Source organism: Diceros bicornis, chromosome X, assembly GCF_020826845.1.
Source record: "Diceros bicornis minor isolate mBicDic1 chromosome X, mDicBic1.mat.cur, whole genome shotgun sequence".
Classification (NCBI taxonomy): Eukaryota; Metazoa; Chordata; class Mammalia; order Perissodactyla; family Rhinocerotidae; genus Diceros; species Diceros bicornis.
The window spans coordinates 27164844-27186931 of NC_080781.1; the positions used below are offsets into that span (position 1 = coordinate 27164844).

Here is a 22088-nt window from a genome sequence, read left to right on the forward strand (position 1 = left end):
TTCTGCTATTAATTCACAATTTTAGAAAGTAAACTTGAGCTTCAAAATAAACTTAGAGTTTACTTTTTTTTTATTGGTGTCATAATGGTTTATACGATCGAGTCTTACTTTTAAAGGCTTAATTTTCATATTTCACATCTCTATTTTTCTACAATTTAATGGTATACTTTTTACTCTCTAAAATTAAGCAGTCAAGTTGCTTAATTTTTTAAATGGCTACATTTTACAATCTTTTAGAAAATTATAGTTGCAATTATAACTTCCATTTTTTACTTAATATAATTCACTTAGTAAAAATTATTTTCATTTCAAAATGGTAGCAGCCTCCTATTTTCTAAAATAAGAACTTAATTTATTGAAATAAAACCAAATATGTGATTTTGAATTCAAGGTCTAGAACTATGAAAAGCTAGCTTATTCAAATGCCATGTCCTTACTCGCTTTCTGGAGATAATATTTCAATCATTGGATGCCTAACATTTGATCTGAACTTCATAAATTCAAAACTAAGTTCTCTTAGACTCATAAAATGTTTTGTTACATCATCTTACCTAACTTCTGATGATTCACAGCTACAATTCCCAACTCCAATCCCTGTTAAAAACGAAGCTTATCACATTTCATTCACATTATCTATCAAGCAAGCTACATTTATTGAGAACCAATTAGTGTATGTGTGAGGGTCAAACAAACTTATATTTAGGTCTGGAGGCATAAATGGTCTTTATTTCAGATATCTATATTGCAGTGTTGAAATAGATAAACATATCACTTAGATCATGATAATCACTCTCTGAAAATCTCCTTTATTTGCTCTGTCCTCCACCCTATTCTAGTTATTCTTGCTTGAGTTTGGTGGATATTTATTGCTTATTGGCTGCTCAGCATCCTTTCCATCTTCAAATTTTAACAGACGTCAATTTCTTGGGGGGGGGAATTACTGCTCCCTCATTTCGAGGGGCTTTGGAAGGATAAGGTTTTAAATGAAAATATTCTGCTCTCTTCTAGCTAAGAGATAGGTGTGTGGCCCAAGCAAGGTCAGCTGGATTTCCTCTCCCAGGACTTTAAATTTTGAACAGTTACACACAATATGGAGAAAAAAGAGGATCACAAAGAGACACAAGTAGTTCCTGCTAACTAGACGCCCAGGCATACTCAGATCCCTTTTCTTTTTCTAAGCCTTTTTCCGTTATCATGCTAATTCCAGTCTATTTACTTTCTGCTTGATTTAATCAGGGGATATTTTCTGCTGCTTGCATCGAGAGAATCCTAAATGATATACAACTAAACTAAAATTGATGATTTTATATACTTCTGTGTTTAAAATCCTTTAAGGTTGCCACTGACTGCAGGCCATAATCAAAACTCCTTAGTCTGGCAAGGACACATTTTTTAACCCAACTCCTCTCTATTCAACCTCATCAATTTCTTTCTTATCCCCTTAATTTCAGCCATATGGAATCACAATTTCTATAATATACTATGCTGTTTTCCACATCAGTGAAAAGTACAGTTGGTTCCCTCTGCCAGGATTGCCTTTCTCATTTTATCTACCTGGTTAATTTCAACTTGTTCTTTAAGGCTTGGCTTAAGTTTTATTTTCTTTGAGAAGTTTTTCCTGATATCTGCTCTCTTCTCTGGCTTAGTTAGATGTCCTCTCTCTGACGTAAGTCCCTAGAGTGTCACTCAAGCATACCAAGGGAAGCAGAAAACCATGGTGGTTAAGGGTGTGGACTCTGCAAGCAGACTGCTTAGTTTCAAATCCCATTGCTCTCTTCACTACTTGACCTTGGGCAGGTCATTTAACCTTACTGTGCTTTAGTATCAATCTCAAGTGTTGTTGTGAGCATGAAGTAATACATGTGAAGTACTTAGACCAGTGATTGCATATCATTAGTGCTCAATATATGCTAGGTATTATCCTGAAATTTATTTCTATCATAGTGCTATTATTGCTTTTCCCCTTCCTCTTCTTTAATCTGTGCATTCCTATCTTGTCCAACTCTGTATTTCCCAGGCACTTAGTAGTAGCTCAATAAAAATTTGTTAAAAGAATATATAAATAAATAGGCATTGATAGTGTTTTATAGTTTATAAAGCCTTTTTGGAATATAACCTCATTTCTCACACCTCAAACATTAAAGTTAGGATTGTTTTATTTAAATCTTTACATAGAGGAAATATTTATTTCCTGGTACTATAATAGATACTTCCCCAAACTTACCTCTTTTTCTTGTCCCCCTCCACACACACACATTTGTTTAATGTTTATTTAGGGTCATTATACTGACCATTTAGTGATTGAAGCCATAAAATGCAAAAACTGACAATGTCTTTATAAATTATTTTTTTTAATATGAGAGGAGGAAGCAAGAAAAGCATCCCAGTATTAAGCAAGAGAAGGGAGATTAGAGAGAGATATATATGACATTTACAAATCCTGGCTTTTTGTAACCTCAGACATGGCACTTGAACTTCCTCTCTGAATTAATTTTGGACCTGTATTTAAGTACTATCACTTTGAAGAGCATCAACTTAGTAGTCTTTTCTGAAAAAGACAAATTGATTTGGAGAACTCTGACGACTATTGAGCAGGTCAATGCCTTTCCTAAAGCCCAGGCTCACAAATCCCTCACAAGAGAGTGTGGACTCTCTCTCCCACTCTAATATCGAGTGGCTTTTACAGGAGGCCATAACGTCAAGGGCAGAATGGGGTGCAGATGTGGAAACGAACTCTTATTTTCATGTATTATTATTATATGACATACAGTTTGCACAACACAAATGCCATGAGCAGGCAGATTTACATCGTTTGCTGTAGAACCTAATATTAATTACTAACACTAGTTAAATACTTGCAGTAAGCAAGGCAATGTGGGAAGCATTTCTCATATACTACCTGATTTAATCCTCATGACAACCTACAAGGCAGATAGTATCATTATCCACATTGTACAGATAGATAAACTCAGGTTCAGGGAGGTTGAATAACTTACCCAAGGTCACACAGCTATAGTAGAGGAGCCAAGCTTTGAAAACAGACAATCTAACTCCAAAGCTCCTGCTTTAAACATTATAACGTACTATCTCTTCCAGTTAGTAATAGTCCTGGAAGTATTGGTATAACTCAGTACGACATTGTGAAGGAATGTACCTCTTGTTTCTGTATGTATCAGCACATTGCAATTGTAAAGGCTGAGCACAGTGTCTGACATAGGCTATATACACAAATACTCGTAAATCACCAAATGGTAGCCACATTTACAGTTACTACTGGCAGGCAGTATACACATTAAGTAAGAACACAGGCTTAGGAACCAAATAGACTTGGATTTGAATCTTTGCTCTGCTACTTACTAGAGTGTGACATCTATGAGCCTCAATGGCTTTTTCTGAAAAATGTGGCTACTAATACTTGTTATAGAGCAGTACTAAAACCAATTATACATATACATATAACGTTTACATATCTTTATATACACACATATCCATCACTATATGGTGAATGTGAATGTGAATTCTGTGTACCCAGAGGAGGAAACCAACATGCAGAGAACGATTTGATCACAATCATGTCATTTGCAAATGACAAAGCAAAACCACTGAATTCAGATCCTCTGAGTGTAAGATCAAGGTACTTTAAACGCAGGTTATTTACTATCAAATTATTTTTATTCCTACTGAATTGCTAAAGTTCATTTTAAAAAGAAATCTGTCTGCCTTACTCCTTGTTTTCTTCAAAAAGTAGTTCTGTAACAACCAAATACCTTTAGTACAATTTATTACTTCTTTAGAAAACATTTGAAAATCATTTACAAGTGAAATAACTATAGTGTATAAATCTTTCAAAACTACTTTTCTTATTCATTCAGAGATGTAAAGATATATAATATATTTGTTCCAGCTAGGTAAACCACATTTATATCAATGTATCTTTATGTTTCTAGTTGATGTCATAATTTTGCAGAATGGATTCCAATGAGGCTGAGAAATGCAATCTTTGTATTAAAAACATGTTTATTTGTGTATAGCATTGCATAAATACCAATTTTAAGATCAAAGATATTTTAAAATATATTATGTTTTGTTACTTTTCTTTTTTTTATTTATAGCTAACTTTCAAGTATACTTATCATCGGAGGAGGAAAATTGGCACAGACAACTCAGAAGAGTGAATAACTAATTCCTGGATTATTACACTTGATTCTGTAATACATTATGGCTGCAGAGTGCCAAAACAAACAGTTTAAATGTAAACAGCTCAATTGAGCTACTTATTTGATATTAAATAGATTTTTTAAATACCAGTTGTTTAGTGAATTTAATTAAGCCAACTATACTTGTAAGGTTTATGCTTTTTTCCTTGTATTATTCCTTTGTAATTTATGGCTGTTTTAGATAATTGCATTAATTTTTTTCCTTGATCATACTCATGCTGAATAGAGTGGAAAGAATTGTGTGTTTGCTGACAGAGAAAAGCTGTCTAAAAATTGGTGGGAAATGGTCTAGGAGAGTGAACTGACTTGTGGAAAATCTTCACGTTAAAGAAAAACCTCTGCCAGCTTTTATCTTTTCTCCCCATACCTTCTGCTTGATGATCATCTCGTTGATGTCTTCAAGATCACCCACCATCACCCTCTGTGATCTTATAACTTGGTCAAGTAGAGACAGCCAGTCGGTAAGTTCTGTCCAAGCCCGGTTGAAATCTGCCAGAGCAGGTACCTCCAACAGCAAGGAAGACGGCATTTCTACTTTGGAGATGGCAGTTTCCTTGGTAACCACAGGTTGTGTCACCAGAGTAACAGTCTGACTAGGAGCTACAATGTTTTTTTTTGCAAAAAAGAAAAAAAGAAAAATTAGAAACACAAGCTAAGAAGCCAATTTCAGTAACAATAAAACAACTTTAATTGAAGGGCAACAATTTCAGCCAAATATTATTTAAGACACTATATGTTTTTTCCTAACAATGTGGATACTTTACATAGTACTCCATGGTAGGAAAATTCAAAGACTCAAACTTTTCATTATTACACATTTAAAAATCTCTCAGAATGATTTTGCTCATTCTCATGGCTAGACAATTAATTTAAATAATCCTTCTCAATAACAATTATATATATCGTGGAATTGGTAAAGAAAAAAGAGTATTCAGACTTTGCCAGGTGAATAAGTTTTACTTAGTTTTTTCATTCAAGGAAAGAAAAACAAAAGTAAAGATTGGATAAGATCTTATTTCTGACTTAAATTACTTTAGAATTGGACCCCAGGGAAATCAAAGCCAATGAAACGTTCTTGTCTTTGCTCTGTATTTTATATTGGGGGCAGTTTATCATATTTTTTTCCCTTTTCTTTCAGACTGGTAATAAAGTGGCTAGCAGTGAAAAAAACCCAAGCTATATTATTTTTGGAAAATCAGACTAGTAATGTTTTTCTACTTGGATATGGAACAATGTTTCAAAGTCATTAAGAAATATTAAATTAATATTAATAGTGCTGCACACTGTAGTGTAAGATAGCACATGGTAATGGCTAAGACCGGAAATTCCTGAGTAAAAATACCTGGGAGAGAATCCTTCTCCCTGCCTTAGGAACTCTGTGACCTTGCGTAAGTTACTTAACCTCTCTAAGCTCCAGGTCTTCTCCTCAGTAAAGAAGGGATAATGACAGAATCAATGTCATAGGGGCAGTTGTGTAGATTCAATGACTAATACAAGAAATGTACACAGAACAAGGCCAGAAAAATAACAACGACAACATTAGCACAGTTCCTGACACTGGTAGGTAATAATGTTAGGAATTATAATTTTGATAAACACCTGATAAATAAGAAACACAGTGATGAACAAATATGGTGAGAAGTTGGAGATAAGGAGGAGAAATATGTGAAATATTTGGGGAAAACTCAGTCAAAGTTCTGTGTGCGGCGCTATATTTACTGGAGGGGGCTGAACTTGCTGGTGCAAATTAATGCTAAATACCAACAGACAGCTAGGTTATCAAAGGTGGGTGATAAGGGGTAAGGAATGTGTCATCTAGTTTATAGGTGATGGCGTCTGGAGCCTACACATCCAGAAGACCAGTAGCAAAGAAATAGCAGACTGTATAGTTCAGAAGAGAAGCTTTGAGGGAAAGTTGCAAAAGACAACATCTCAATGGGAAACCTGAGAGGCATGGACAACAAGGGAATTGCTCTAGGAACATGAGAAAAATGTGTCATGTTGGCATTCTACTCTGAGGCGGCCACAAAATACTTTTCATGGTTGTATCACTTTCTGCAATTTTAAGGTTGTCTTTTTGTTAGAGAAGATGATGAAAGGAATGCCTCCTGTCTTTCAAACTTCCCAGGGACAACAAGAGGTTCCTACAGATGGAAGAAATAATCTTGAACAAGGCAGAAAGAAAAAAACAAGTGAGATGTCCGAAAAAAAAACTAATGCCAAGAATTAATGGCTGAAAGACAATAATACTGAGGAGATAAAGAATAAATTGTTTCTTGAAGCTATCTCACTCCTCTGAGGCTCTTTCTAGAAAGAACGAAACAATCTGAAGCAGAAATAGCATCTTATGATCCAACAAGCTGGTAGGACAATGCATGGGAGCCAACAAGATCTAGAAATCTTAAAAGGGATTCCAAGAGAGGAGCTGAATCTGAATCCCTGGAGAGGATGTATGGGTGAGCATTAAAAGAGAGAGAAATTAAAATATCATTGTAGGAACTAACTGTAGAAAGCCTGGCTGACTAAAAAATATGGACAAATTGTTCTCAAAATAGATACACAATAGATACTGGGGCAACATACAGTAGTTTGGAAGGATTTCAAGTTTCTGGGAAGTGTCAGACAATGCCTTTTTTTTTTTTTTTAACTTGGCTTACTGAAAATTTGACCCTCAAAAGAGACCAAGAATGAGATTTTTTTCTCTAAACTTACTTCTGACCAATAAACAAGAAATGCCTAATGAAGTGGGCATGATCACGTCATCTTAAATTTCAATACAGGGAAGAAAGAGAATGCAGAGAATTATTAGACTTCAACTGTTTTCTGGAAAACACATTTGAAAAAAAAAAGTCTACTGAAACAAAGGCTACAGTCAGAGACCGAAAAACAGAGAATGATTCAAGATGATTAAAAAGTACAAAGAAATGACATAGGGATGATAATATCACAAAATTCTCCAAGGAGGAAAAAGGAAGAAGTATCACCAGGTACAAGGTCAGCTGACACAGATTCAGAGGAGGGTTGAGAGGTCAAGTAATGCAGCCATCTCTGCACCAGTCCTGGGCAGATGATCTTGTTTAGCGACCAGTCAGGCTGTTCATTGCTGGTCTCCTCTCCTCCAGCATCCAACATCTGAAAACACCTCTATACCGGTGGGAAAGGGAGGGGCAACTGTGTCCCTCTGGCTCACTGCTCTATCGCCTGCACCTCGCACAGGTCCTGGAATATAGTAGGTGCTCAATGGATGTCCTCCAAATAAATGAATGAAACTAACTAACAAGCATATGCACAGTGAGCTTTTCAGTAAATATAGAGGCCTTCTACCCATGGTGAGTGCTAAAAGGTAAAAAATCCCTAAGGATGGTTGCTCGAAGACGAGAACACAGAACATGCTGGGGTTCTTGCTGTTTAGATCATTTTAGCTATTTTCAGAACAAGAAAATAATAGAAGAAGAGCCACTGCTTGGGACAGACAATGGAAGGTAAAATATTAAAGAGAGAAAATAGAACCAACCAACTCTTTTGTTCCTCACTTTTCTATCAAAGAGGAAAAAACAGAAAAGAACACTGGATCAAGAAGGAGATGGTAAAACAGACTATCTGGGGCCAGACTGTTGGATTTAAATCCTTGCTCTGCCATTTCTTACCTGTGTAACTCTAGGCAGGTTACTTAACCTCTCTGAATCTCTATTTTCTCCTCTGTAAAATGGTGATTATAATAGTACTTCTCTCACAGACAGTTGGCCTTACCATTTCCTGGACATACAACCTTGGACATTTTGAGGTAAGAGATTATACCATGCTTGCTAAACAAAACTTTTCTGAGCCTCAGAGTATTCACCTGCATAACGGGGAAAACAGTACCAATCTCATGGAATTGTTCTAAGTATTTTATGAACTGATATATGTAAGTCACCTCCTAGCATTCTTTTAACAGTTAGTAGGTACACTGTGTGGGGGATTTTTTTTTCTTCTCCTTTTCCTTTTGCTGCTCAATGTTTATCGGCTACTCACTTTTTACATTAGCATGGCATTCTGGGCTCTGTGCTCTTTGAACCAGACTTCACACTCCGGTCTTGTCTCCCTCCGTTCGTCCCATGCTCCCCAACACCTCAGTCTCTGTTGGCCACTCTCCAATTAGCACAGGCCATCTCACACTTGTGTGCCCTTCCTTATGCGCCATACACTTCTTGAAAACTCTTCCTTCCTCAGACAAAAATCTCATTTCCTCTTTAAATCTCAACTCTAGATTTCTGTCTTTTTTGGAGGACCAGGATAAATTTGTAACTAAAAATTCTACACGAGGCATAGAATTACACAATTCTTTTGGGTCCTAAACACTTTGAAGTCTTTAACATTTTATTACTTAAAGCTAACTATCACTAGGAAGAACAAAATCTTGCAGCATTATTAGGTTTCGGGATTTTTTTTTGGTATGTGGCTAGAGGAGAGCTGATAGTAATTGAGAGCTGGATTCTAAACTTAGAAACTTTGGGAATTCCTAGGGAATTCTTATTCCTACAGAATAAAGTGTCATAACATAAAGTAGAAAGAGGGTAATCTCCATCTACTGCACACATTTTATTAGGGCCAATTCTATCTAAAACGCTATTTGAAATATTTCATTTTTCCTAAAAAGACTTGCCTCCAGATCCACCCATGTATTTTTTCCTCATTTTTTTTTAATTAAGCAAGATGTTTTAAAGGAGAAATTTTGAAGTCCTGAGAACATTTACCTTATTATGTATACCACATTGACTCATCCTGCATTTTCACATACCTTTACTTTTATCTAAAAAGAACAAATGAGGTTCTTTCTTTTCCACTATCATGTTACTAGAAACATAAGCAAATCACCTCATTAGGTAAAGTGCGGGCTGGTCAGATCTGTAAGGGGGCAGTTTGAGTGGTTTTGCCCAGACTGAGCAACTGAATCTTGACTCTAAGGGTCAGGCAGGGATATTCAGTCATTCCAGGGGAGTTTTCCGTTAACTCCATAATTTAAAATATGGAAAGAGGATTTGTTGAGAGTTCTCTCAACCCACCATCCTGATCAGGTGAGGAGTTAGGATATATAAACAACTACACAGAATCTTAGACACAAAGTTCTGGGATGGGTTTCCAGGTTCTCCTCCCTCAGGAGCATGCGGAATGGCTTCCCCTCCAGCCAGCGGGGATCCTTTTCTCTGTGCCCCATTTAATGCCCCCTCCCAGTCCGATCTGCTTCTCTGGACATCCGCCCTGCCTCGGGCTACTGTCTAGGGTCACAAGGAATTGGCCCTGGGAATTGCTGCTTCAGATCTCAGCCTCTCTAACCACCACAGAGATCAAGGCTCTTCATCTCAAGTCTGTTGGAGAAAGTCTCTCTTCCAGCGTGGGGTCACAACGGAAGATAGTCCCTTATGGTGTCACCCTATTAACCATCCCTCGAGCAACAGATGCTGGTGTCTTTCTTGCTTAATCTGTTCATGCCAGAACCACATGTCTCATAATGTATATAATTAAGCCAAATAGATAGATACACACATAATATATATGTGTGTATATATATGTATAGATAAATGTACACACACACTCACCTAAAGCCTGTATAGTCTGACTACAAATGATTGTAGCATAACATGTTTCTCACACACTCATTAGAAAGTTAAAATAACTCTACTAAAAATTGTGTTTTCCCCTCCATAGTTAAGCAGACAGAAGAAAGTCAAGCTCAAAATAGCAGAAAAAAATTGAGTTTGGCATACCAGAATAGTAGCATGAATAACAGTAGGTGTAATATACTATTGCAAACCATAGCCTTGCTCTGCAAATTTTGTTAATTAAAAGGTGTTGGCTTTAGGAAGGAACTCTCATTTTTTTCAAAAGTGTTTGAAGAACATTTCTCTAGTCTAAAAATTTAATTGGTTTCAGGGGTACATGATTAGTCAGACTAACAGCTTTACTTAGAGCTTTAAAGGAGCTACTAAATCTTTTGAAAAACACACACACAATGTGTTTGGCGTACTTCCTTTGAAGTATTCACACGTGGTTCTTCTGTAATTCACAGGTCTCCTTTGGTTGATAAGAAAGGAAGAAGCATATATTCCATTTCTAGCTTTGTTGTATGAATGTGGGTAACTTTCTTGTTTTCTTTACTTTTATATTTGAAAAATCAGTTAACTGACTAAATGATAAATTATTGGACTCCTACTAGCAAAAATATCTAAAAAGTATCATTCTCTATACGTGGTCACATTGCATTACTGTTTAATACCATGAAATATAGGAAAGACGTTCAGCTACTTCCATATCACCAATAGAAAAAATAACTGTTCTCCATATAAGCAACATTGGGGAATATTTTTCAGAATATTTGAAAGGATGGCATGTGGCTTAATGAAATATGTCAGAGTTAGAGAGTACATCTTAACAAAATTAGAAATCACGTATGGACTCCAAAAGAAAAATCTATTGTGTGAAGGCGAGGAAGAACCTCACTTCTTCCCTCTAAATATTTGTAGTCTGTAGGTACAGGTGTAAAAGTAGAAACAAATGTTATGAACCCATAAACATTTATTTTTGGCTATATTCTTTCTCATAATTCTAAAGAGGAATAAAATATATGACTCAGCTGTCATCAGTTATTCACATTTTAGCACAATAAGGGCTTGTTCTACACATGGGCAAGGCCTAGAGAATTGGAACTCAAGGACTCACGAAAGCAACTGTATTTTTGGATTTTAGAAAAAGAAATCGTTAGGTGTGGGAGCCATGGACTTTTAAAGGTCATTGACGTTACTTTACTTCTTTTAATGGATTCTTTCCTGCTACTAAGAATATAATCCAAAGAAGAAATATTTGCTGCTACTTGGAAGGAAGAGAGATTACCACCACTACTACTCGCATCAGCGTAATATCCTCAGGGTTTCCTACGTGCCAGGCAAGGTTATTTATAAGTCCTATTTTATTTAATTTTTACCAAACAATATTGAGGGTAGGTATTATTCCCATTTTACCAAAAGGTAAAGTAACTTGCTCAGGATCACACTTTAACAAGTGGCAAAGCCAAGACAGTGTGCTTAACTACTACACATATTTCTAAGAATGATCTCATCATCAGATACTTTTCCTACTTGTCCCACTCGATATGCAGAACTTATGAATTACTCAAATACTTTTGATTCTAAGAGCTATAGTTTACAACATATGGTACCCACAAAATACATATCACATCTGTTTTAATTATGGAGAGAAGATCGTCTTGAACTAGCCATAAAAATATGGATTATAGCGATCATGTGCATCCGGCTTCCTCCCACAAGTTAAATATTATTCTTGAGGAAGATCTCCAACCTGACTTCACCCAAACATGCACCCTTCCTTCACTAACTTGAAGACAGAAATAACTCTCGTCTTTTCCTTTTTTAGTTTGCATTTTCTAAGTGCCCTTCTGTAACTCACATTATGGGCATATCGCATTTTATTCCACTTTGCTTTACTGCGCTTTGCCGATATTGCGCTTTTTAGAAGACCCTCCTTAGGAGTCGCAAAAAGGTATGACTCGCTGAAGGTTCAGATGATGGTAGCATTTTTTAGCAATAAAGTATTTTTTAATTAAGGTATACACATTGGTTTTTTAGACATAATGCTATTGCACACTTAATAGACTACATATAGCGTAAATATAACTTTTATGTGGACTAGGAAACCAAAAAATTCGTGTGACTCACTTTATTGTGATATTTGCTTTATTGCGGTGATCTGGAACTGAACCTGCAATATCTCCAAAGTACACCTGTATATGAATTCTTCCTACATGCACTCAATAAAAAGCAGGGTTTCTCAACCTCAGTGCTATTGACATTTTAGCACGGATAATTCTTTGGTGTGGGTGGTTGTCCCGTGCATTGTAGAATATTTATCAGTATCATTGGCCAGAGCACCTTCCCAGTTGTGACAACCAAACATGTTTCCAGACATTATCAAATGTCCCCTGAGGGGGAAAAAATTGCCTCTGGTTGAGAACCACTGATGGAAAGGGTTTTCAATTTTTCTCTCTCTCAGTCTCTCCCCACCCCCACGCCCGCCCCATGTGTGTGTGTATGGTTTATATACTTAGCATCTGTACTGGACATCCTTTATGCCTGTTCAAGTTTATACTCTCTTATACCCCAGAAGTATAGGTTAAGTGAAATTGTTAAGTGCTTTTCTGATCTACACGATATTGGGCAGGTACTGAAGAAACAGTAAACACTGGAAGCTATAGCTACCACGGAATACTGAATAATATTACACAGGAATTGTCTTGGTGATAAAAATGAAAGCATCTCTGATAGAGGGTAAATGTCCACAAATTCTTTCCCTTCCTGCATCCACACCCTTGTAAGGAGATATTCCAGATCCTCCCACCAAGAGCTGTAGTATATTTCTCCACTCCTTGAATATGGGTTGGCCAAGCAACTTGTTTTGGCCAATGGCATATTAGTAAACATGACACAAGCAAAGTCTTGAGAAATGCTTGGGCATTGGGCTGTGCTTGGAACCTTTTTACTATGTGAGCTATGCTAGCCTACTGAATAGTGATAGGCAAGTGGCTCTATCGTTATCATATCATAGGTATCTATCTATACCATTAGATGAGACACCCATTGCCTCATCTAATAACCAAGTGGCAGACACATGAGTGAGGCCATCAACTACCAGCTGACCATGAATACATGAATGAGCCCACCTGAGACCAGCAAACGAATCACCTAGATAAGCCCAGCTCAAAGCAGACCCCAAAAATCGTGAGCTAAATAAATGATTCTTATTTTAAGCCACTACATTTGGGAGTAGCTTGTTACACAGCAACAGGTAACTGATAGAGCATCAATTTTTACCTAGTAAAGACTTACATCCAAAACAAGATTTAAAATGCCCCTCCCATTGCTGCAGAAATAAAACAAATGGTGATCCAGCAAACAGAACACAGCTAGGAAAGAAATAGTCTTCAAGTTCAAGTGTGAAAGACGGAGAACTGAAGATGCATGTAGTCATTCTATGATGCCTGTAAATCAGGCAGCTAGCATTTTACAGGATATTTGAAAAGCAATGCCTTTAGCAGTAGAAATTCATTGTTAGTGCACTTATAACTTTGCAAATAAGCAAAGTAGAGAATGTAAAAATGAAAGCCATGAAACAGGTAGCCCAGTGCAGAAGACAAGAGGAGAAAAGCCAAATTAGACCATAATAAAGACCATGCTATTCATGAAGGATGATCACCAATTCCAAAACTGGTATCAGAATAAAATCTATATATCCATTTGGGTATAACCAGCTAGAGAACATTATATAGTTCTCATTACAGAAAATGTATTGCCATTCTTCCTAAAATTTTAGCACCTTAAAAAATTCCTGAAGAATCCAATCTGTTGCTTGTTTGTTTGTTTGTTTTTAACAGAACTACTCCTACCTGAATATTAGAGATAAGATTCTGAAGTTAAGAATGAGCAAAACCAGGTAAGCAGTGTTCTCTACAGAATTCAGTCTAAATGAGTCTCATATTTATTTGAGTAAGCTGCATTTTTACCCTAAGCAGCAAAATAACAAGTAATGAATTTTTAAAGTTGTTATATATGTGCCAGGCCCTCACAAGCCTCACCCATGAGATGAGGTAAGCTACGTGAGGTAGGAATCAGATTCACCTTTTTCTTCCTCATCAAACCCAGTGCAATGTCTGACACATAGTCAAGTCTCAACCAACATTTGCTGCTGTTATCAAGGTTAGAATGAGGCACAATGTAGTAAGCAGAGTCCTTAAGGAATGGGGAGAGAGAGAGAGAGAGAGAGTAAGAGAGAGAAAGAAGAAGAAAGAAAGAAAAAGAAAGAAAGAAAGAGATTGCTTCATCAGAGTTTCAGTCTAGAGTTTCATCAGGCAGAACAAAGACAGAGGAAACATTAGCTCCAACATAAATGAAGCAGTATTAAGTAGTCTTAAAATGTAGATTCTTTTGGCCTGAATTCATAACAATACCTTACATTTGTATAGAACTTTGAACAGTATAAAAGTGTCTTTTTAGTAATTTTCTCCATTGATTCCTCACCACAACACTCTGGTGCGGGCAGGAAGAGCATCATTACTACCAATTTATAGGAGAGCAAACTAAGATTTGGATAAATTAAAATACTTCTCCAAGATCAAAATCTACTAAATTAGATGGAAGTTTCCAAGCAATCTATATTTTAAGAAGGAAGGCTCTGAGTTGAGTGATTAAAAAGGGAATCATGAAAAACAAATAATCCAATTAAAAAACCTGCAAAGGACTTGAATAGACATTTCTCAAAAGAAGAGATACGAACGGCCAACAAGCACATGAAAAGGTGCTCAACATCACTAATCATCAGGGAAATGCAAATCAAAACCATAATGAGATATCACTTCACACCTGTTAAAATGGCTGTTATAAAAAAAAAAGAGAGCAAATAAGTGTTGGTGAGGATGTTGAGAAATTGAAACCCTTGTGCATTGTTGGTGGGAATGTAAAATAGTGCAGCTGCTATGGAAAATAGTATGGAAGTTCCTAAAAAAATTAAAAATAGAATTACCATATGACCCAGAAATCCCACTTCTGAATATATATCAAACAAATTGGAAACAGGACCTTGAAGAGATATTTGCACACTCACGTTCATTGCAGCATTATTCATAATAGCCAAGAGGTGGAAACAACCTAAATGTCCATCAACAGATGAATGGATGAAGAAAATGTGGTATATGCATACAATGAAATATTATTCAGCCTTAAAAAAGAAGGTAATGCTGTCATATGCTATAGAGTTTCAGTTTTGCAAGATGCAAAAATTTCTAGAGATCTGTTGCATAATAATGTGCACATAGTTAACACTACTGTACTGTATACTTTAAAATGGTTAATACAGCAAATTTTATGTTATGTGCTGTTTTTTTTTTTTTTGGTGAGGAAGATTATCCCTGAGCTAACATCCATTGCCAATCCTCCTCTTTTTGCTGAGGAAGATTGGCCCTGGGCTAACATCCGTGGCCATCTTCCTCTACTTTATATGTGGGACACCACCACAGCATGGCTTGACGAGCAGTGCGTCGGTCCACACCTGGAATCCGAACCTGTGAACCCCAGGCCACTGAAGTGGAGCGTGTGAACTTAACTGCTATGCCACCGAGTAAAAAGCACTGTTATGTGCTTTTTACCACAATTTTAAAGAAAGGAATTCATGGACCAGGCAAAGTGGATTTTTTTCCTTCCTTTCTGGGTTAAGAAGATTTAAGAGAGATCTTTGAATATCAAAATAAAGACTTTCCTATAAATAACAGTGACTCTGATACATTAAGGCCCAGTAAAAAACAGCCAATTTATTTTTCTGTCATTACTCCTCTTCCTTTGCATTGTCTTTGTAACCTTTGTGGGGTAAGCAGAATATGCCAATACCTATCTGTGGTGGATACTGTGGTGCTCCATCTAGGTTCTCTTTTGCCGTTGATGGATCCACCCCCCAGATACTATTAATAATGACTGCTAATGGATCACAGCTGCATCTCTCCTTGGGGCCTGCTCTTGGTCAGTGCAAGGATACTAAGTCCCAGCCCACCTGCCTCAATTTAAGACAACTCTGAAGGATGAACCTAGGTCCAGTGCTCCCTGTCAGACTGGCTTAGGCTACAGTAGCAACTGCATTGTGGGTCAGCCTACCTCTCTGCCCAGTACTGCCTCCTTTACCTCCTTGCAGGTGGATCTTCCAAGAATACTCCTCAATAAACCTTCTGTATGCAACTTTTTGTCTCAGAGACTGCTTCCAAGGAATCCAGTCTAAGACAGCATCCCTTTAGTCTATATACATAACAGTTTGTTTCTAATACATAAAAGCAACATAACCTTTCCAGCCATTCAGTCCTGGAATAGTACTATTGATAATTAATTATTTACTGGTATTACATGTTATATAACTCAATAGTCAATTGAATGCTCTGGAAAATGACAAAAAAGCATGCAAAGGATTGGCATATTTATTGCTTAAGGGCTTAGAAAAAGTTTTATACTCTTTGGTTACACCTGAGTTTCAATTTATCATTTGAGTTGCTGTTTCCTAAGTGAAATCTGAACACATCCTATAACTAAAACACCAAAGAGCTTGAGAAATCCCAATACTGGAGTCTTGAACTCTGTCTCCATAATGACATTGGAAATGTAAGCGCTATCTTCTGTTGGTTTGAAGTGATTGTGCTGGGCTAGAGCTAGCTTTTCAAGTTCTGGGTCAGTAACCACATTATGAACTGCAGGTATGGCAAACACACTAACTGAAGCAGTGAAGCTGGCTCCATCAAAATCAATTCATGTTTTCATTTAACTAGTAGAAAAGCACACCATACGCCCACAAGTGCAATAACTACCAACTATACAATAGGAACCAAAAATCAAAGGTAGGCAACAAGTACCAATTACATAGGGAAAATTGCTTGTGACGAGCACAAAAATAAGATTATGATGTTTGTTTTTTTAAATCATGCCTACCAAACCATCTCAAATTCCTTTTGAAAGTAGAAGAGGTAATCACAAATAAAAACATTATTCAATGGTTATAAATCACGCTATTGAAATGGCAACACTCCCGGGAGCATTAGCGTGACAGTTTTCATGCATGTACTTGCTATTGCTTACGACTTGAATCTCATTGTCTTAATCCTTTGGATGAATGGGTCTCAAATTAAGAGTGTCAAGAGAGCTTGGGAAAGCTGTGAGTCTACAGTTTATGGTTTCTGAAGTAGGAACACAGCTTACTTTGTTTATTAAAAAAAGATCTGTGAAGCAGTACTGTTGCAGAGTCGGTTCATTCTGAACCTCTTATTTTTGCTGCTTAAGAACGGAAAATTTAATCAGATCAGGGTTAATGTTAATCCCTTTAAAAAAATCAGTAAATCATATTTAAACCCTAGTAATATTGATACTTTTTCCATGATGGCAATGTTTTATATAGAAGATATGGAATTTCACCAAATTTTGCATTTTAAAACATTACTTGAAAATAACCTTTTAAATAAAATGAAGCTATATTTAAGATTCAAATATTCTAATGTAAAGTTAATTACATAGTTCACAATAGAAAATCACGCTGGTTTTTTCATTAGGAGAAAAGTAATAATCTTTAAAATTGATGTTTCCTTTATCCCAAGACATTTTGGTAAGAACTAAAAGTAAAATATATTTCCTCTACTGTGAAAATTACAGTCTATATTAACTCATTATTTTAAGACAAAAGGATATAAAGGGGGAAATTTTTCATTACATTCTATGTTACAGAATCTCTAGCTTGTTGTATAAAACTAAGTCACTTGATAGAAATAAACCTAATTGAAACAACATTAACTTCTATCTAAGAGTTAGCAAATTAGAGAAAACAGAGGGGAAAGGAATTATGCATTTTTCAGGAACACATATATGTATATAGTTTTAAACTGGTAAAACACTTCACTTTGGCCTTGTAACATGGTAGAAAGAACAACAACAAAAACAAAGTCAACCACAGTTGTTTTTCCTACTTTGGTCCTACCTCAAAGGAAGGATTATGTTATATTTCAATAGCTATTCTTATTAACAAATAATTAATTTCTATGAATTTAATACATAAAGTATACTTGTGACATATAAGAACCCAAACAGAGGCAGATAGCTAGGCAGAAAGGCCAATTCCCAGAGAAAAAGTACAACCAATTTACTATTTGGAGTTTGATGTTCCCATTCAATTTGAGGTAAAAATGGAATGGAAGGACATAACGGACTGAAGCACTCAGAGACTGCGTTGCTGAAAGAGATAATCTTTATTATTGACAATGGGCACCTGGGGTTACCACAATTGGGTGACTTTAATAGGCGAGACAATAACAAGTCTGGGCTCTTTCATTCGTCTCTCTTCAGGAATGATCTTTTAGGGCTTATTGAATCAGATTCTATTATCACCTAATCATATAAATGAGTAAGTAAATTATTCTATAACAAATGTTACCAATAACTTAATTTTCAATGCCATGTAAACATGTGTTATAGAAACTTGAAAAGATTTTCAGAAAAGTTTGCTTGCTTTATACATCTAAAATCATCTGGTAGCATTCTTAAAGGCTGTCCCATCTGGGAGAACCCCATCATTGAACCATTATGGAAACCAAGGCCCAAAGTGTTGAATGGTTTGTCTAAGACTCCCAGCCCCCAGCTGGCAAGAGACCATATGCGGATCAGATCCCAGGCCCTTGAATTCCCAATTCAGCAATCTTTTTACTGCGTCAGTGGTTTACAATCTTATGAGCGTGTCTTGAAATCCCAAAAATATTATATGCCTCTGCATAATAATTGTATATCTAGTATGCACAGGTTGAGAAAAACAGTGACAAAAATCAACTTATTCTGTGTTCAGCAATAGTTTAATATGATTTTGCATTTTATTAATTGCAGTGGCATTCACATCACTCTGAAAATATTTACTACAGATGTGGGAGACACATCACTTATTTGATCCACAAACAAGACTTGGTGTGCTCAGAGATTTGAGAACTCCTTTCAGTAATCCTGGGAAATCTCAGTTATCTCCAGCCCCTAGGTTGAGAACCTTTATAATATCGATCACTGTCTCACCATATCACTCTGATCAAGTATCTTCAAAACTCCCATTCCTTCCCCTTACAATTGATTTCAGTTTCAATGTTGCCAAACAATGGTCTCATAGTCATTTGAAGATGGGTTGTGTCACAGACAGAAAAAACTGAATTTTTGAAATGGTTTATTAGTTTTTATAGATTAGAGCAGATTCAAGATTGTCAATATAACAGTACTCTCAGTGACTTACATTCTGATATGCTTTTCTGAGTGGGAGACAAAGGACACAGTCAGAGCTATTAGCTTGAATTTGGCTATCATGCACCCTATTTCACTCCCTTTTATGTATGCTGTAGCCCCTAACATGAATACCTCCATGCAGATATGTGAATGTCCCTACCATGTATAATGAGATTGGTAGGGTAGGGATGAAGAAGAGACAAAGGTTGAGAAGCACCACAAGACTATGTCTAAATACCTGAATTTGCCTCCACTCTACTTATAGAAAATTACTTTCCACTACTTACCCCAAATGCACATGTTGTTTCAGACTAGCCAATCTCTTCATGCAATACTCAATATGCCTTCATTTTTTACAAAATAAATTTGCCCAAGCTGTTCCTCAGATTTAAGTATCTTCTTCACCTATTCTAATTCTTCCTATTCTTTATGATCAGAATCTCATGTTTATGAAGTCTTTGTTGACAGCTCTAGTTGACCTTGATAATCCCCTCCTCTAAACTCCTATGTTGATTGCAGTCTTATGTAAAAAGTCTGTGTGTTTGATTACATATTTTCTTATATTATTCTTTACTGACCCAATTATAAAATTTTAGAATTGGAAGGAATTTGTGGAAATACCAATGCTGAACTTTAAAATTTGTCACCTCGGAGCACTGTAAATCTTAGACTGAATTGCTTTGCATGTAATTCAGTAGATCCTTGATATTCTCAAGAGGTGTGTCCAAGAGCCCTTGCAAATCAAACAGCAGATGTGTGTGATCAGCTAGGCTTACTTGGGAGTTAAGGGATTTACCTCTGTCCAATAGTTTCTCAGAACATGAGTTAGTGCTAGAAGCTTCACATATTTGAACTACCCAACCATCCAAGGGGCAGATATTATAAAGCCCGTTGGAAATCACAACATATCATGGACCTTCAGAAAGCAATTTTCTATCACTTCATATGACTTATTTAGCTTAGAACAATATTTTAATATTTCCTACTTAGATTATGAAAAACAAATTCCATCTCTTATTTTTAAAACTACTTCTTAGTCTATTAAACTGTTCTCATTATCTGCACTAAAGCAAAATTTTCAAAATATAAGAGTTTTCAAAATATTTTCTAGCATTAGAAATCAACATGGAGATTTCATTTTCATTTAATATATTGTCCAAAAAGAAATAATGGGTTCACAAATGAGAAAGGTTTTCTAATGTGGCTTTGATAGTCTGAATTTAGTCTAACAGAATGGCTTTCATTCAGATATTATTATTGAATAATTACTAACTTGGTGAAAGGTCTGTGCCTACTTAGTAAGAGAGACATGTAGATGAATACATTGATATATTTATTCCCTTCAGGACTTTTTAAGAAAGAGATAATCAAGTTATTCTTGTTTTCATTAAACTGTGAACATTTCATAACAAAGGAAAATTTTATTCTAGATAAATACAGCACTTGCCTTTGTATTACAAAGGAAGTACTAAGAGGTTTACTCTTTAGGATTAAACGCTAAGGAAGTTATTACATACAAGTTTTCCTAACGACTTCGTATTTTGAAAGAAAAAATTTCTAACATTGTATTATCTGAAACTATAACAAGGTTGGACTGGTTTAGGGCAAAACTAGGGTATGGGAAGTGGTGTTAAAATTGATCAAAGGTTATAGTATATGTCTAAAATCTTGGACATCATTAATAAAGCTCACTCTACTTGGTCTTATTGCTCTATTTATATCCTTTCTGGAAGATAAACTACCTCAAAATTCAAGACCTAATAGTAATATACTATTATTGCAGACTTGCCATGAAACACTCCTGGGGCTGTGATCGGGATGACTGAGAAGACCACTAAATGCTGGAAAGTGGATGTGACCAGGGAATGGCTTGGCTGTTTGCCAGTGTAAGAAATAACTTGATATCGACATTAAGCAGCAGCAGAAGAATCTTTTAATAGTTTAGGCGCTTTTTCTAAATCCTCCAGTTATGCTTCACTGATTAAATTATTAAGAACCTCTGATTTAGCTATTTCATATTTTAGATGTGAGTGAAGATGTTTTGAAATAATTTCCATTATTCATGGTTTCTTGTTTTTCAAAATTAAACTTACAGGATGCTGAGATAATCCCTTTTTATTAGGGCTGCAGAAACTGAGAATACACTAAAAAGCAGAATAGCTGCATGAAAGTATAATTTTCCTTGACAATATCATATTATGATGGGCTATTTTTTTTTTCTTAGCTGAGCTATATACATTCCAATTAGTGTTGTTAAACCAATCTTTAAAAATTAAAAAATGGCTCCTACTAACTTCCAGATTTGGGCCAAGATAAGATTCAGGCAAAGGTCAAGGGAAGGACAAGACATTAAATTTAGGAAGAGCCTCCCAATGTCAATAATTAACTTGGATATGATTAACTTTTCTAAAAATATTTCTCATTGTCACCTACTTTATACATAGCTTGCAGATAAGATTGTCTTTCATAGGTTCGTTGAACAAACATTAACTTAATTTCTTTGGGCCCAACACCACGCCAATGGAGTGGATATTGTTGGTGACTTGAACAGCATTCATTCTCAGATACCTCTACACCCACTCTGCGTTTCTACTTCCTAGGAGAATTCCAATTGTCTTCAAGCTTCCACGGACTCCATCTCCCAGTTCTGGAAGTGGACTTAGATTCATCTAAGGCTTAGATTCTATGCCAATCAAGACAATCCCATCGTCTTTACTTTGGTTTAGGGATCCAAAGTGTAAATCAACCAGCCCATGGCATCACTCTGACAACTATTACTGGTATAGGAGTAGATACATAACCTAGATTGGCTGATCTGACTGATGGATAAATCTCAATCTATTCTTGAGGTAAGAGCTTCCCTCTCTCACTGTAACAAAAAATTATGTTGTTCCATTTGCTGCTGGCAGCCATCTTGAAACCTGGAGGGAAACTAGTGAGGAGTTCAGAACTGACACATAGGAAAAATCAGAAAAAAAAATCGTAGAGAAAGAGAGCTAGAGCTCTGTTTGTACTGTGTCTGCAGCCTGCTCTAACCTCTGAACTTCCA

The 22088-nt window shown here is 36.1% G+C and overlaps 1 protein-coding gene across 3 annotated transcripts in view; it reads right to left on the bottom strand.

Moving 5' to 3' along the window:
* The window catches only part of DMD (dystrophin), a 743617-nt gene that overhangs the window by 603417 nt on the left and 118112 nt on the right, over nt 1–22088 (bottom strand). For all 3 annotated transcript variants that reach the window (XM_058535613.1, XM_058535611.1, XM_058535612.1), the window contains exon 6: nt 4585–4817. In XM_058535613.1, coding sequence (XP_058391596.1) covers nt 4585–4746 — 162 coding nt within the window. In that variant the 5' untranslated portion in view covers nt 4747–4817. The remainder of the gene's footprint in view (nt 1–4584; nt 4818–22088) is intronic.